This window comes from Dama dama, chromosome 7 (assembly GCF_033118175.1).
Source record: "Dama dama isolate Ldn47 chromosome 7, ASM3311817v1, whole genome shotgun sequence".
NCBI classification, from domain to species: Eukaryota; Metazoa; Chordata; class Mammalia; order Artiodactyla; family Cervidae; genus Dama; species Dama dama.
Window position 1 is genome coordinate 5,869,301 of NC_083687.1, and position 18,050 is coordinate 5,887,350.

Consider the following 18,050-nt stretch of genomic DNA (forward strand, 5'->3'; position numbering starts at 1 on the left):
AATCATGTGTAACTAGCACCAAGATCAACAGCCAGAGCCCATTAGAAGCCCCTCCCCCATTCACTAGCCCCTCCTCACCTAGGTAATCACTATCATAACTTTTAGCAGATTATTTTTCCTATTTTCGTGCTTTATATAGATGGACTTACCCTTATGTCCTTTCCTGTCTGACATCTTATGCGCAACTTCATGTTTTTTCAGTTTATCTGTTGTCGCCTGTAGTAGGTCATTCTTTTCATTGCTGAGAAGTATCCCATTATATGAACACTGTGAATGCATTACCTTATTCTATCCTTGATGGTCTTTTGGGTTGCTTCCATTTGGGGTTATTAAAACAAATGCACCTGTCAACATTCTGATAACTGTTAATGCCTTGCAAGCACACATTTCTCTTGGCTGTACACATAACTATGGAACTGCTACTTCACAGGGCTGGCTCCTACAGTTCAGTTCAGTTGCTCAGTCATGTCCGACTCTTTGCGACCCCATGGACTGCAGCAGGCCAGGCCTCCCTGTCCATCACCAACTCCCGGAGTTTGCTCAAACTCATGTCCGTTGAGTCGGTGATGCCATCCAAGCATCTCATCCTCTGTCGTCCCCTACTCCTTCTGCCTTCAATCTTTCCCAGCATCAGGGTCTTTTCAAGTGAGTCAGCTGTTCGCATCAGGTGGCCAAAGTATTAGAGTTTCAGCTTCATCATCAGTCCTTCCAATGAACACCCAGGATTGATCTCCTTTAGGATGGACTGGTTGGATCTCCTTGCAGTCCAAGGGACTCTCAAGAGTCTTCTCCAACACCACAGTTCAAAAGCATCAATTCTTTGGCGCTCAGCTTTCTTTATAGTCCAACTCTCACATCCATACATGACTACTGGAAAAACCATAGCTTTGGCTTCTATAGTACAGCGCCAAATTGTTTTCGAAAGTTATTTTTTACTAGTTTACACTCCAGCAGCATGAAGAATTCAGTTACTCCACATCCTCATCAGCACTTGGTATCCGTCCCCGTGAAGCAACGTTTATGTTGCTTTGAGGGCGAACTTTCGGATTTGGGTTTGGTTGCCTGAGTTATTAACCACCGCAGACTTCCACTTGGTCCAGCCACAGCGTGTGAACTCAGCGCGTTTGGACTTGACTCCACAGTTTTGCTCTCCCCGCCCCTTGGAGGTCCTCGGTCAGGCGCGTCAGGTGAGTCCAGGGCGGCAGGTCCTGTGAAGACTCTGAAGCCCGCCCCCCGTGCAGCGGAAGCGCGTGCAGCGCCTCCCGGGCCGCCTCCTCTCGCGGCCAGGTAGCGCCCCGCGCCCCGCGCGGCTGCCGGCTGGGGGGCGGGGCCCGGCGCGCGCTTGCGCACCGCGAGCCCGGCGCATGCTCGGAGCGCGGAGGGGCCGGGCTGAGGGGAGGCCGGGCGCCCGCTCCCGGCCCTTCGCGGCGAGGTACTGCGCGCCGCCCGTTCCGAGCCCTGCTGCCAGTAAAGTTCCCGAAGCATCCCAGTCACTCCTAAAGAGCGAAGAGGGCGCGAGCCGGCCGGACGCCCGGCCGGGGGCAGGCGCGCGCGGACGCGGCGAGGCGGCGGAGGAGCTGGGGCGCCGGGCGGCGGGCGGCGCGGGGAGGGTGAGTAGCGGCTCGCGCCCGGGCCGGCGGTCGCACTCCTCGCTCTCGCCGCGGCCCGGGACGCGCCCGCCGGGGGCTGCGCAGGGGCGCGGCGGGGCCTCCAGGCCGGGCGCTCGCTCCCACCCGGCCGCCGCGCGCACGCCTGGAGCGCGGGCCCGGGCCCGGCGGCGGCCCCACGGCCCCGCTCTCCCCGCCCCTCCCCGCGCCCCGCGGCCCCCAGGCCACCGCGTCTCCCCGCGCCCCGCCCCTCCCCGCTCTCCCTCCTCCCCGCGTCTCCCCACGCCCGGGTCTCCCCTCGCCCCCGTCTCCCTGGACATGGCCCCGAGGCCCTCATGCGGGAGGTGCGGGCAGGCGGGCCGTTCAGTGCGGGTCGGGGCTGGCTGGGAAAGGGCCCGAGCCCACCCGGCTTCCAGACTGGGTCCAGCCAGCGGGCCCCTCCCTGCCCGGCCGCACCCTGCCCGGGGTGTTGCCGGGCGCCCCTGGAATACGAGTGAGCCGGCTGCACGCTCCTCTTGACCCCGGGCCGCAGAGTCGCTTCCCGCGGGGACCCTGAGGGTGTGGTAGGGGGACAGCTTCACTGTCACGGCCCGGGCAAGTGACTTTACAATCTGAGAAGGACTATTTACGTCTCTAGATTTCATACAAGTCAGGATATCTCCCAGGTAACTTCAGTGAACCTGAGAAGGTTTTCCGTGTTTGTATAAGTATATTCATACATGCGTTGAAGTACGGGCAGTGATGGAAAAACCACTGTTTTGATCATTGAGTTAACTCTTCCTTTTCTAATGTATTGGACTGCTGTTGATTGTAAAATTAAACTTGGGAATAGAACACATATACAGTGTTACTGTCAAGCTTTTAAGGTATTATACTCAGAATTCTACTTTTCTAAGAACTTGATTGTGTTGGTATAGTTCTTTTTAGTCTGTAGAGAAGTGAGTGTCTGATAATCACAAGGATCAGACTGCCTGTGTTAAGATCTGATTCCATTTATTTTTCTTTATATTTTATTCTTTTAAACATTATTATGTGATAAAGTGGACTTTGTTGGGGAGTGTGCAGTTCTGTGAATTTTAGATTCATGTAACCACCGTAAAAGTCAGAATATGGAACAGTTCTGTCACCTCCAACCACTCACGCTGTCTGTCCTCTCATAAACTCCCCCTCACTCCAACCCCTGGCAATTACTGATCTTTTCCAGAATGTCATGTAAATGGGATCATACCACATGTAAGCTTCTTTCACTTAGTATAACGCTTTTGAGATTCCTTCAAGTTGCTGGATGTATCAACAACTTATCCTTTTTTATTTCTGAGTAGGATTCTGTTGGATGGATATGCATCCACTGGAGGACGTTTGGATTGTTTCTAGTTTATGGTGACTATAGCTGCTGTAATCATTCCTATGCAGGTTTTTGTGTGAACATAAGGTTTTGTTTCTCTAGGGTACTGCTAAGATTCGGGTTGTGGGATCACATAAAGTATGTTTAACTTTATAAGAAGCTGTCACACAGGTTTCCAGAGTGACTATCATTTTGCATTCTCACCAGCAAAATGTGAGAGTTCCAGTTGCTCCACTTCCTGCCTAACACTTGGTGTGGTCAGATTTTTTAATTTAGCCATTGTAATAGGCATGTAGTGGTAATGGCAACCCACTCCTTTATTCTCGCCTGGGAAATCTCATGGACAGAATGTGAGTGTGGTGGGCTGCAGTCTGTGGGGTCGCAAAGAGTAGGATGCAGCAACGGAGCCCAGTGTGTCTTTAACCAATGGCCAGAGCTGTTCAATATCTTTTCGTGTGCTTACTTGGCATATATAATCTTGGGTGAATATCTGGCCAAGACTTAAATTTTTAAATTTGGTAGTTTCTTATGTTGACTTTTAAAGGTTCTTTATATGTTCTGGATACAAGTTGTTAGGTATGTTTTGCAACTATTTTCTTGCAGTCTATAACTCGTTTAATTGTTTTAATAGTATCTTTCACAGAGTTGATATTTTTAATTTTGATGAAATTTAATTTATCTATATTTCCTTTTGTACATCTTTTGGTAGCATATCTAAGAACTTTGTCTAATCCCAGATCAAGATATTAAAGTTTTACATTTAGATCTATAATCTATTTTGAATTATTTATATCAGGTGTGAGATTTAGGGGAAAGTTTACTTTTTTGCATATGAATTTCCAGTTGTTGCATCACCATTTGTTGAAAAGACTGCCTTGTTGCCATTTAATAGTTTTGCGTTTTTGTCAAAAATCAATTGGCTGTATTTGCGTGGGTCTATTTTGGGGCCCTTTGTTGTATTGGGCCTGTGCTGTGTTGATTTCTATATCTTTCTTTTGGCCAGTTTCACTCTTTCTTGATGAATGTAGCTTTTTAGGGTCTTAAAATTGGGTGGTATGGTTTTCTCCACCTTTCAGTCAGGGCAGTCACTCAGTCGTGTCTGAATTTGATTCATATCAAAGAATTTCATTTTGGGAGGACGCTATTGTGAATATCATTTAAATTTTTTTTGGCTTCAAATTGTACATTGTTAGGATATTAGAAATACAGTTCAGTGTTGTGTGTTACTCTTGTATCCTGTGTCCTTGCTAAATTCACTTATTAGTTTCAGGATTGTTTATTTGATTCCTTGGACAATCCATAGACAATCATGTCATCTGTGAATAGGGATAGTTTTTCCCCTAATCTGTAAGCACTTTGTGTATTTTTGTTGCCTATTGCTCTGGCTATGCCTAATGATAACGGAAGTAGTGAGAGTGAACATCCTTACCTTGTTCTCACTCTATGGCGGAGAGCAGTCTGTCTTTTAGAATTAAGTATGATGTTAGCTGTAGGTTTGTGTGTGTGTGTGTTTTTAATAGATGCCCTTTATCAGGCTGAAAAAGTCCCCTTCTCTTTCTAGTTTGCTGAGAAATTTTCTCGCAAATGGATGTTGAATTATGTTAAATATTTCCTCTGCATTAGTTGATATGGTGATGGGGTTTTCCTTTACTTTGTTAATGTGGTGGATTACATTGATTTTTGAGTGTTGAAACAGCCTTGCATTCCCAAGTAAAGCCCATTTGGTCCTGGTTATTCTTTTTATGCATTGCTGGATGTGATTTACTCATATTTTGTTGAAGATTTTTGCATTATGTTCATGAGGGACTGTCTGTCTAGTTTTCTTTTTTGTACTGTTTTTGTGTGGTGCTGGTATCAAGATAATGCTGGCTTTATATAATAATATGTTTCCTCCTCTTCTATATTCTGGGGGAGAGTGTGTATCATTCTTGAAAAGTTTGGTAGAATTCTCCAGTGAAATCACCTGAGCTTGGAGCTTTCTTTTTGTTTTTAAAGTTACAGATTTTATTTTCCTAATAGTTATATCAATTTCATTGATTTCTTCTCTTTATTATTTCCATCCTTTTGCTTGCTTTGGGTTTATTTTGCACTTCTTTTTCCAGTTTTTTGAGGTGGGAGCTCAGGTTGTTGCTTTGAGACTTTTCTTCTTTTCTAGGGTAAGCATTTAGTGCTGTAAATTTTCTCTCTCAGCACTATGTTAGCTGTGTCCCACAAATTTTTGACACATTGTATTTTCATTTTATTTCAGTTCAGTTATTTTTTAAATTTCTCTTGAGCTTCTGCTTTGGCCCATGGATTATTGAGAAATCTGTTTTTAGTTTCCAAATGCTTGGAGACTTTCCTGTTATCTTTCTGTTACTGACTTCTAGTTTGAGTCCACTGTGGTCTCTTTATTTTAATTTTGTTGAGGGTTGTTTGATGGCCTAGAGTATGTCCTATCTTATACATGTTCAGTGGGTGCTTGAAGAATGTTCTGCTGTTGTGTGGACAGCTCTATAAATGTCAATTACATTCTGATAGCTTTATGGTGTTTTTAGAATTTCATTTTGTTTTATCATGTTTTCTCGTGTTTTTGAGTATTTCTTTGTGTAACTTGTTTAGCTGCATAGATAATTTATCACAGTGTATTGGTGTTAGCATTTTACAAGCTCAAGTGAAGTATAGAAACCTTACCTCCCTTCACATCCTTTTGTCCTCTCCCATGTATAAATAATTGTCTTAAATGTTTTCTCTACGTATATTGAAAACCACATTGAACAGTATTATGATTTTTCTTTCAATTGTCAAATGTAACATAGAACATTCAAGAGGATAAGTCTTTCTGTATTTATCCATATTTTATGTATGAAGTGGAGACCTAGAACTTGTACTTTAACAAGTGCTTTTAGATGCTTAAATCGTGCAAGTTTATCATGCACTAGGGCCAGTTACTGAGACTCCATTAGGGACAAAGAAAGGAATGCTCTGCACATTTCAGACATGTTTTGTGTAGTGGTTGTATAAATGAATTTTTGGTTCAGGTAGCTAGAGTATAATAGTTAATAGGAACTGAATAGCATTAATAATTTTAAGAAATATGAAAAACTTAGCCCTCTGTTCCAAGGGTCTGGACTGTTCATTCAGTCTAAAATGCAAACAGTACACGTACTATTACTTTGACTGTGTGAATAACTATGACTAGTCTGAAAGGAAAGGAGAGAACGTGTGCTGTAAGATGATGTGCAGTGGATTCACTGTAGCCTGGATGCTGACGTGCTGTAGCTTACGAGCTGGAGCTGCCGCTTCGTTGCATAGTATTACACAAAGCCCTTCTTCTGGGTGCGGACCTAGGGATGTTAATATCGCCTGTGAGGATGATGAGCGGTTTCCTTAGACTTGGTATTTGTCTCCCATTTGCTGTTAACTCTCTATGGAGGATTTCTTATGGAATATGAAACTACCATTTTTTGAATGCTTAACTTTCACTGTGCTAAGTGCTTTATTTGTATCGATCAACAATCCTAGGAGGTTAAATATCTTCAGAAAACTGAATCTTGAAAGGGATAAGCAATAACTTCACGAAGAGCACAGAACCAGTAAAAGGCAACTTTAAATCATGGCTCAACTCTAAAGCCAGTAGTCTAATCTTTGTGAAAGGCAGAATCTACTCATTTATCACTACCTGAAAGTCATACATTGTGCTGTTAATAAGGATTCAAAAATGAATATTATTGTCTCTCAGAGAATTTAAGTTAAATGAACGGTGTGGGGAGGGGGGCCCTTCATCATGGAAACAAATTCTTGGAATTCAGTTTGATTATTTCTTGATAAAATAATTATAGCTTATTTTTATGACATGAAAAAAATAATTTCATTTTAAACCACAGGTTTGAGAGAGAAGATCTGATCACCTGGAATTAAAGTTGGCACAGAAACCTTTTCAACTCCAAAAATGTTGGAGGAAGATATGGAAGTGGCCATCAAGATGGTGGTTGTAGGGAATGGTGCAGTTGGAAAGTCAAGTATGATTCAGCGGTATTGCAAAGGCATTTTTACAAAAGACTACAAGAAGACCATTGGAGTTGATTTTTTGGAGCGACAAATCCAGTATGTACTTGGCCACTTTATCCTCTTGGTTTTGGTGTGTGAGCGTGTCTGATGAAGGTGTCAGAACGGTGGTGACTGGTTACAGCACAAAGCTGGGAGTCCGGTGGCGGCATGTTCGGTCACTCGCTCCTTGGTGCGTCTTCGCCGTCTTTTTCCCCCCCTGCTCCTTCTCTCCCTTTCCTCTCTCATTTTCCTTCTTTTTTGCTACTCTTCTCCCTTCTCTCTTTGTTTCTGTCTTAGATATCTGTTTTATGTTTATCGGTGGCACCTTGGGCACTTTTTAAACAATTTGATTCATTATTTGGCTGTGCTGGGTCTCAGTTGTGGCACATGGGACCTTTTGTTGCGGTGCACAGACTCTGGTTGCAGCACACGGGCTCAGTTGCTCCGTGACTTGTGGACCTTAGTTCCCTGACCAGGGGTTGAGCCCGTGTCCCTTGCGCTGCACGTCGGATTGTTAACCACCAGGCCACAGGGAAGTCCCATCGTGGGCACTTCTTAAACAGAAAGTAGTGCTTGATTCTACTGAGATTTCTGTCCATGATTTTATTTGGAAGGAAATTTACCTTTCACAGTAATTTTCATCTCATATATTAAGGGATCTGTTTGTATAGAATGTCTCTTTTTTTAAAACTGGACAGGACTATGTAGAAGTTGGAGAATTAGTAATTTATTTTTACTTTAAAGAAATAAGGGAAAGATTTGAGGGGATTAAATACACCTGTGAAAAGGAAATCCGGTTCTAAAACACGTCAAAGTAATGATTTTTGTCCTTAGTCCTGAGAACTTTTGAGGTTATTTTAAATTGTAGGAGACAAACTAAAATTTAATCACAGAGAAATAAGTAACATTAAACAAATCTGATTTAACTGTCCTAGACATTAGCATCAGAAATAATTGTGTTCATTGTTTTAAAAATTGTTGAATTTATAATCTATTTACCTTCTTTCTAAAAATACTTCTGTTTTTGTTTCCTTTCTTAGATGTCTTAAGAGGATTCATTTTAAATCTTGATGATGTTTATTTTTGTACTTGTTATCTGAACCAAATTAATGTTTTAAGTGTGTAGTTGACCCTCATTATTTATAGATTCCATATTAATATTTTAAGTATGCAGTCACTTCTCATTATTTGTGGACTTTGTATGTTCAGATTCACTACCTGCTAAAATGTATTTGCAACCCCAGACTCGGGACCCCATTCATGGACATGCACAGAGCCTCAAAACATTTGCGTCACCTGCGCACACAGCTCTGGCTGAGGCTGAACGAGACGACCTCCACCTTTTTGTTTCACCTCTCATAAGTACATAAGTGGCCTTTTCATGTTCTGTTTTTGTGTGTTTTGTTGGTTTTGCTGTTTAAAACGGCCCCCAGCCTAGAACTGAAGTGCTGTCTGGTGAGCTGTGATGTGCCTCATGGAGAAGACACGTGTTAGATGAGCTTCTTTCAAGTACCAGTAATAGTGCTGTTGGCCATGAGTTCAAAGTTGATGAATCAGCAGTATATATTAAATAAGGTGTCTTCAAACAGAAGAATGCAGAAAAAGAAGTTATATATTGATTGGTTGATGCAGTTGTAACCAGGAGCTTAAAGGCCCCTTGCCGGGTGTTTTCGCTCAGAGCGGTGACTTGCTGTTGGCAGTGGCTCTGTAGAAGGACTGCGGCCCGTGAGTAAGACCGCAGGTGCGACAGAGCAGTCAGCGTCTGCGTTAGGGAGACCGCACGGTGAGCTGCTTCGTCCTGTCTCTCCGGTCTCTCCGCGTTAGAGGGGGGCGGCCGGAGCGGGCAGCTTTCTCAGGACAGGCCAGGATCCTGTGGACACCAGCCTCCATAGACGCTGTTCTGTGTACAAGATGGCATAGTGTTTGCATTTAACCTACACACTGCTCCCATAGACTTTCAGTTACCTCCAGATCACTTACAGCATCATATACAAGATGAATGCTGTGTGAGTAGTTGCTGGGCACATGGCATGTTCAAGTTTTGCTTTTTGGAACTTTCTAGAGTTTTCCCCACATATCTGTAAACAGTAATTTTATTTATTTCTGGCTGTGTTGGCTCTTCATTGTTGAGTGGGCTTTTTCTCTAGTTGCGGTGTGTAGGCTTCTCATCGCGGAGGCCTCTCTTGTGCGGCACAGGCTCTCGGGCGTGACTGCAGGGGCTGTGGCTCGGGGTCGGAAGTTCCCATTCCTGGTTCCGGAGCACAGGCTCCATAGTGCGGCTCTCAGGGGCAGTGGCTCTGCTGCCCGTGGGATCTCCTGGGATCAGGGATCAGACCCATGCCTTCTTTACCACTGAGCCACCCAAGAAGCCCTCCAAATATATTCTGCCTGCGGTTGGTTGAATCTGCCAGTGTGGACCCCTTTGATGCTAGTCCTAGAGCGACCACTGTCTGTGACTGTTGTTGAAGGAAAAAACAGGCAGGCGACCGCAAATTGTGTAAAGTGACAGCGTTGGGGGTGTCTGTCATTCTGCTCTCACTGTGGTTAATGCTTTCAGCACTTAAGAGCACTTAGACTTTTTCAGATTGAAGCCCACAGTGTAGTTTTAATACCTCCAGATTTTAAAAACAAAGACATTTCCTTTGCATATAAAATATATTCATCTCTTGTTTCAGAGTTAATGACGAAGACGTCAGGCTCATGTTATGGGATACAGCAGGTCAGGAGGAGTTTGATGCGATAACCAAGGCCTACTATCGAGGTAAATTGTAGGTGTCTTTAGTCTGTTTGGATGTGTTCATTTGGCTGAACAAAGAATTTTGCCTTTTTTGTTCCCCATAGAAGGATTTCTCTTTAAGAATATTTAAATTAATTCCAAAGTATTTTTTAAAACCCCAGGCCATTATTCTTATAAAGATCTTGTTGGGTGGTAAATAATACTTTATACTATAGACTGTTTGTCTCTGCCTTAGAATTACATGACTCATATAGGCATTCCCAGACCTAGTAAGTCAGAAACTATGAAATGTCTTCTCTGACTCCAGGGAAATGACTATATAGTCAGAGAATGGAAACTAATATAAGAAAAGGAAAACTCTGGCAAACAAAATGGCATTTTGTTATGACATTAATGTGTGGGTAAAGCCTTTTCAGGGCTGCACAAGTTCAGAGAAGTATGAGGTACAAGTGAAAGCAAAGAGCTACCATGATAGGATCTAAGACTAAATTGTGGGCAGAATTCCTCTTTTTACCTAGCTTTTTTCTCTAAATTCTCAGTATATAATGTATTCTTTTTGTGATAAAGAAATAGGTTGGGTTATTTCTTTTTAAGCTTTTAAAACTGTGATTTGAAAAAAAAAAAAAAACAACTGTGATTTGTCAGTATTACTTTTTCATTAGTGTGGTTATTTTTTGAGAAAGTAATTACTGTTATGTATTTTTAATAAGACAAAATTATGTGAGTCTACAGTTATCTCAAAATAAAGTTAAAGAACTGGTCAAATGTCAAAAATGATTTGATTTGTATATGAATAAAAAGGAGAGAATGTTGGAATTGTACAGTTAAGGAGATCATTTGGGTCCCTATTTAAAGAAGAAGACCAGGTAGCTAAAAATATTTTAATTTCCATTGCAGTTGAGGTTATAACCCTTTTTCCAGTTTTTGCCATAAGACTGTGTTCATTATTATCTGTTAATTTTTTTAACTTGGCTCATCCAGTTTGTCACAGACTTCTTGTTTTAACTTGTTCAGTTTAGTTCAGTCTCTCAGTTGTGTCCAGCTGTTTGCAAGCCCATAGATTGCAGCATGCCAGGCCTCCCTGTCCATCACCAACTCCCGGAGCTTGCTCAAACTCTTGTCCATTGAGTTGGTGATGCCATCCAACCATCTCATCCTTTGTCGCCCCCTTCTCCTCCTGCCTTTAATCTTTCCCAACATCGGGGTCTTTTCAAATGAGTCAGCTCTTTGCATCAGGTGGCCAAAGTATTGGAGTTTCAGCTTTACCATTAGTCCTTCCAATGAACATTCAGGACTGATCTCCTTTAGGATGGACTGGTTGGATCTCCTTGCAGTCTAAGGGACTCTCAAGAGTCTTCTTCAACACCACAGTTCAAAAGCATCAGTTCTTTGGTGCTCAGCTTTCTTCATGTTCCGACTCTCACATCCATACATGACTACTAGAAAATCATAGCTTTGATTAGATGGACCTTTGTTGGCAAAGTAATGTCTCTGCTTTTTAATATGCTATATAGGTTTGTAATAGCTTTTCTTCCAAGGAGCAAATGTCTTTTAATTTCATGGCTGCAGTCACCATCTGCAGTGATTTTGGAGCCCAAGAAAATAAAATCTGTCACTGTTTCCCTTGTTTCCCCATCTATCTGCCATGAAGTGATGGAACTGGATGCCATGATCTTAGTTTTTTGAATGTTGAGTTTTAAGCCATTTTTTTCACTCTCCTCTATGACTTTCATCAGGAGGCTCTTTAGTTCCTCTTCCTGCCCTAAGGATGGTGTCATCTGCATATCTGAGGTTATTGATATTTCTCTTGGCAATCTTGATTCCAGCTTGTGCTTCATCCAGCCCGGGATTTCGCATGATGTACTCTGCATATATCATCCATTTCTCTTTCATATGTTTACAAAAGACATTCTTTGCCAGAAACTAAAAAGAGAGCCCATAATTATTAGTATTTACATCTTAATAGATATTCAAATTTCTTTTCCCTTTGTTTCATTTGGACTAGAAGGCTTTAAACAGATTTGATCTCCCTGTATTTAACATTTTAATTTAAAGCCATCATAAGTGTATAAATAGACCTGTTAAAAGTGTTTCTTAAAATGTAACTTTTTTTAGCCAACTCTGTTAAAATGGCAGAGGGTGGATACTGAGCCAGGTCTTAAGCCTTAGCTTTTCCCCCCTCACATCCCTATTTGAATTAAGGAACAAATAGTGGCAACATTATGTAAACTTGATGTATTGAACATTCTTTTATGCTTTTTTTTGAGGCTCCGTAAGAATGCTTTTGGCTACTGACAGCAGAAAATTGATTTCAGACTGACTTATTTTACCTGTTGACTTGTTAGTGGGAGTAGCTTTCAGTTGCAGTTTGTTGGGACAGTAGCCTTGCTAATCTCCCAGCTGGCCCTCTCCCCGTGTGGGGTTCCTCCTCATGTTGATTTTCCTCTTGGCTGCAAGGTTATACAGTGCTTTGTTCACATCCTTGGGGACCCAGGATTACTTTCCGCAACTGTGCATGAAAAGTCCAGAGCTTTTATCTGATCAGACCACCTTTGACCAGATTACAGTGAGAAGTCAGAAGAAGGTGATTAACCTAATCGGCTTGGTGCACATGTGGCCCCCCCAGGGCAGACGATAGGGTTGGCTGCCTAAACTGTAGGCTGCTGTTCAGAGAGGGAGAGGTGTTCTCAGAGGCAGGGGTGCTGGGTGACAGCTTGGCACCAGGTAACATCTGCTTCTGGTGTAGATTCCAGTGATGATTTAATTAAGCAGAAATAAAGAATAGGGAGAAAAACGGTAAGGTGGGCAGAATGACTTCAGATGGAGATTCAGTGATTGAAACACTATGCCTTAAAAAATTATGACCTACTAATTTTTATTCTAAAAATGTGTTATTCAAGATACATAAAAATTATATCTTAAAAAAATTATTATAATTCATTTAAAAGACCTATTAAAGCAAGATTGTTGCTCCAAGGCATCGTTATGTTCTTAGAATACTGGCTGAATTGCACAGTGAGGCATGTGGAAACATGATCTCCTTGTCAGTAGCTTAGAACAGAGCGCAGATCACATTAGGAAGCCTTTAGCATCGCAGAGCACTCCTCTTAAACACTTAAAGTCCACCCTTGGCAGTAGAAACCATACTTAGAAAGCTGCATGCAACATAAAAGAGATTTTCATTGCAGTTTTTTACTGTGACTTGGTTCTCAGAAAAAAAAAAAATGCTTCTGACTAAATATATGGAAATGAGGTTTTAGACTTAAGACCTGTTATTTGAGATTATGCACATAAGTAGCTAAACACTAAGAACTGATGCTTTTGAACTGTGGTGTTGGAGAAGATTCTTGAGAGTCCCTTGGAATGGAAGGAGATCCAACCAGTCCATCCTGAAGGAAATCAGTCCTGAATTTTCATTGGCAGGACTGATGCTGAAGCTGAAACTCCAATACTTTGGCCACCTGATGCGAAGAGCCAACTCATTTGAAAAGACCCTGATGCTGGGAAAGATTTAAGGCAGGAGCAGAAGGGGATGACAGAGGATGAGGTGGTTGGATGGCTTCCCTGACTCAATGGACATGAGTGTGAGCAAGCTCTGGGAGTTGGTAATGGACTGGGAACCTTGGTGTGCTGCTGTGCATGTGGTTGCAAAGAGTTGGACATGACTGAGCAACTAAACTGAACTCACATGAGTAGAAGAAAACACTTATTTTCTTAAAAAAAAAAACAAAAAACTATTTCACAAATATAAATGAATATAAATTGTTGGAAAATGAATAGCTCTGGACAAGAAACTGGTTGTAAGTTATAAACACAAGAAAGAACAAGGGCCAGCATTTTAAATCCTTAGTAATGTCTATAGTAGTGTTTTTAAAGCCTTGTGATTCCAACTGGCCTTTTCCAGTGTTCTCTGGAGCAGTGTTTCTTCCACTTGATTGTGCACAGGAATCCCCTGGGGAGCTCATTAAAACACAGCCTGACTTGCGAGGATCTGTGGGTGGCTCCAAGAGTCTGCATTTCCGAGGCCTCCCAAGTGACACTGAGGCTGCTCAGCAGCCACTCTGGACCAGCCTGTAGACTGTCTTGTAGTATCTGTCAGTGGTTTGAGGACAGAATTAACTCTGCATATTATGTATCTTGGAGAGTATTTTCTGAATTGTATTAAAACATGGTGATTTTTTTTGGAATGATCTTGCTAATGAGGAATAAATACTTGGCTATTGGTGATCTTATCATTGACACCAAAAATTTATTCAGGGCTCCGTATTCTGATCTGTGCATAAGTGGGATAGTTCATTAACTGTTAGAAGTGATCCATTTATGGGTGGCTTGCTGTTATCTATGATGCTGAAGAAACTTCCAGTGCTCCAGTTTTTAGGGTAGGCAGTATTGAAGGTATTTGAATAGTAGGAACATAAAGGTCTTTGTAAAATATATGGCTAGAAGACACTAGCTGCCTGTGAGTGTCAACAACAGAGAAATTAAAACACTAACTTTCCCAAAGATGTCTAGCACTAGCAGAGTTAGAGCTTGCAGAAAGAAAAAGAATGGAGTGCAGTGTGGGGTCCTTTTACTTTATTTTATTTTTTTAATGGTCATTTAAAAATGAAGTATAGTTATAATTGATATGAGGCAGAAAACAACACAGTATTAGAAAGCAGTCCTCCTCCAATGAAAAATAAACACATTAAAAAAAATAGTTACAGTTGGTATGCTGGCGAGGCATCGCTCCTGAAGGTGGTGAAACGCGGCTGTATGTCTCACCCCCTCTTTACGTTTGCATGGACGGAGGAGCCTGGTGGGCTGCCGTCTGTGGGGTCGCACAGAGTCGGACACGACTGAAGCGACTTAGCAGCAGCAGCAGCAGCAGCAGCTGGTAGGAGGAGAAGGCCTTTCCTTGACAATACCCTCAGCTCATGTCTCTTCTGTCCACTCTTTCTTCAGCTTTATTTTGGAGTGTAGCTGATTAACAGTGTTGTGATAGTTTCAGATGAATAGCAAAGGGATTTAGCCATTCGTGTACATGTACCCATTCTCCCCCAAACTCACCTGCCATCCAGGCCAACTCCTAATTTTTCTCAGCTGCCTCAGTGATTTCTAGTCATAAACGTATCTCAGTTTGGTAGTAGGAATAGCCAGATAATAGAAGCTAAATCTCCTTTCCTCTGGGACCAGCCTTGTGGTCTCGGAGGGGAATACCGATGCCTTCACTGCCAGCTCCTCCCGAGCAGGCCAGGCCCCGAGGCCCCTGGAGCGGGCACGGAGCAGCGTGGCAGGGTGGTGTGGGGCCAGGGCCTCTGCATGTGGATGGTGGCAGGTGCTTTTCTCTCTGGACTTCGTCCTGGCTTCCTCGGTGCTTCCTGGTCTTGGGGGACAAATGTGTCCTTGATTCTGTCAGCTGACTTCCTTTTTGTGGGAGTCAGCGCTCCACCCCATCTTTCCTGGTGCCAGCTCCGAGTGCCCCGAAGTGGCCCTGTGCTGGCTTATGTCTTGGACGTGGCTCACCTCTGCCCGTGTGAGATCCACGTGTGCTGTTGGTCCTGCTGTTGGTGGAGGCACAGTTTTTCTGCAGGTGCAGCTCTTGCTGCTGGTCCCACCGTCCCATGCTTTCTCAGCTTGGGTGCGGGCAGTGCTTCTTTAAGGAGATCCTTCAAGAATCTCCTGCCTTTCCACTTCTTCTCAATTCTTAAAAAATCTTTGAAGAACTTGAGGGAGTTCCAGACTTGTGTAATAGATTTGTAGCCATTTTCTTTATAAGTTTGGCAAATACTGATCTCACACACATTTTAGAATCTGGTATTTGTCATCTGTTTGGTCAGTACCTCAGTCAAAATTCTGTAAGAAGAGTCTTCTTTTAGTTTATTTTTTGTTTTTTTTTAGTATCTTTTAGAACAGGCTTTGTTTGTTTGTTTAGCTTTTTGGGTTTTCCTAAACTTTAATATCCATAATGCATCACAGTTTCACCTGTATGAATGGATAAAATACTCAGTTCAGTTCAGTCGTTCAGTTGTGTCCAACTCTTGGCGACCCCATGGATTGCAGCACACCAGGCCTCCCTGTCCATCACCAACTCCTGGAGTCCACTCTAACTCATGTCCATCTAGTTGGTGATGCCATCCAACCATCTCATCCTCTGTCGTCCCCTTCTCCTCCTGCCCCCAATCCCTCCCAGCATCAGGGTCTTTTCCAATGAGTCAACTCTTCGCATGAGGTGGCCAAAGTATTGGAGTTTCAGCTTCATCATCAGTCCTTCCAATGAACGCCCAGGATTGATCTCCTTTAGGATGGACTGGTTGGATCTCCTTGCAGTCCAAGGGACTCTCAAGAGTCTTCTCCAACACCACAGTTCAAAAGCATCAATTTTCCTGTGCTCAGCTTTCTTCGCTGTTCAACTCTCACATCCATACATGACCATTGGAAAAACCATAGCCTTGACTAGACGGATCTTTGTTGGCAAAGTACTGTCTGTGCTTTTTAATATGCTGTCTAGGTTGGTCATAACTTTCCTTCCAAGGAGTCTTTTAATTTCATGGCTGCAATCACCATCTGCAGTGATTTTGGAGCCAAAAAAAATAAAGCCTGACACTGTTTTCACTGTTTCCCATCTGTTTCCCATGAAGTGATGGAACCAGATGCCATGATCTTAGTTTTCTGAATGTTGAGCTTAAGCCAACTTTTTCACTCTCCTCTTTCACTTTCATCAAGAGGCTTTTTAGTTCCTCTTCACTTTCTGCCATAAGGGTGGTGTCATCTGCATATCTGAGGTTATTGATATTTCTCCCGGCAATCTTGATTCCAGCTTGTGCTTCTTCCAGCCCAGCATTTCTCATGATATACTCTGCATATAAGTTAAATAAGCAGGGTGACAATATACAGCCTTGCCATACTCCTTTTCCTATTTGGAACCAGTCTGTTGTTCCATGTCCACATCTAACTGTTGCTTCCTGACCTGCATATTTTCAAGAGGCAGGTCAGGTGGTCTGGTATTCACATCTCTTTCAGAATTTACCACAGTTTATTGTGATCTACACAGTCAAAGGCTTTGGCATAATCAATAAAGCAGAAATAGATGTTTTTCTGGAACTCTTTTGCTTTTTCGATGATCCAGCAGATGTTGGCAATTTGATCTCTGGTTCCTCTGCCTTTTATAAAACCAGCTTGAACATCTGGAAGTTCATGGTTCACGTATTGCTGAAGCCTGGCTTGGAGAATTTTTAGCATTACTTTACTAGCGTGTGAGATGAGTGCAATTGTGCAGTGGTTTGAGCATTCTTTGGCATTGCCTTTCTTTGGGATTGGAATGAAAACTGACCTTTTCCAGTCCTGTGGCCACTGCTGAGTTTTCCAAATTTGCTGGCATATTGAGTGCAGCACTTTCATAGCATCATCTTTCAGAATTTGAAATAGTGCAACTGGAATTCCATTACCTCGACTAGCTTTGTTCAGTTAGAGGGAGTTAACTAGTTGCCCCATATTTGTCAGGATTATCATAACTGCAGAAGTAATCTGGGTGGTCTTTTTTGTTTCTTCTTTTTCGTTTTGATGGTATATTTAGGTTACATAAGATGAGATGTTCACGTAGCTTAAAAATGGGTAAAATCTAACAGTGATACAAATATAAAGTAATTTTATTACAAATTAAAAAAAAAGATGTGGTGGTCACAGCGTCCACTGTGAAGGTCTACTAGGTGGACCTTCCTGCTTTAGAGATTTGTGTCCCATTTTTTTTCTGGAAATACTCTTTCTATGATACTTCTACTATTTGAGTTCAAGTTTTGTATTTTTGTAGGGCTGTTAAATTGTTTGGTAGTTTTGTTGCAGGAAGGGGGACCCCTTCCAGGGCCCAAAACTGGGCTCTTGTCTAACACTCGGAAATGAATTGTCCGAGGAGACACATGTTGACAAAGCAAGAGATTTTATTGGGAAAGGGCACCCGGGTGGAGAGCAGTAGGTAAGGGAACCCAGGAGAACTGCTCTGCCGCGTGGCTCGCAGTCTTGGGTTTTATGGTGATGGGATTCGTTTCCGGGTAGTCTTTGGCCAATCATTCTAATTCAGAGTCTTTCCTGGTGGCGCAGGCATCGCTCAGCCAAGGTGGATGCTAGCAAGAGGGATTCTGGGAAGTGGACAGACACGCGGTGTTTCCTTTTGACCTTTCCTGAACTCTTCCGGTTGGTGGTGGCTTATTAGTTCCCTATTCCTTATCAGGATCTCCTGTCATAAAACAACTCATGCAAATGGTTACTATGGTGCCTGGCCAGGGTGGGCAGTTTCAATCAGTGTGCTTCCCCTAACAACTCCCCCCTGAGAGACTTCATTCTCAAGATGCTTCTT

General features: G+C 42.8%; 1 protein-coding gene across 3 annotated transcripts in view; it reads left to right on the forward strand.

Moving 5' to 3' along the window:
• The first annotated feature begins 1,368 nt into the window (after positions 1-1,368).
• RAB23 (RAB23, member RAS oncogene family) overlaps positions 1,369-18,050 on the forward strand; it is a 34,408-nt gene continuing 17,726 nt past the window's right edge. Inside the window, exons 1-3 of one of the 3 annotated variants that reach the window (XM_061146338.1) lie at positions 1,369-1,432; positions 6,819-7,038; positions 9,657-9,742. In XM_061146338.1, coding sequence (XP_061002321.1) covers positions 6,884-7,038; positions 9,657-9,742 — 241 coding nt within the window. In that variant the 5' untranslated portion in view covers positions 1,369-1,432; positions 6,819-6,883. Of the gene's footprint in view, positions 1,433-2,185; positions 2,273-6,818; positions 7,039-9,656; positions 9,743-18,050 lie in introns of those variants that run through there. The other 2 variants (XR_009693533.1, XM_061146337.1) reach the window with 2 other exon arrangements.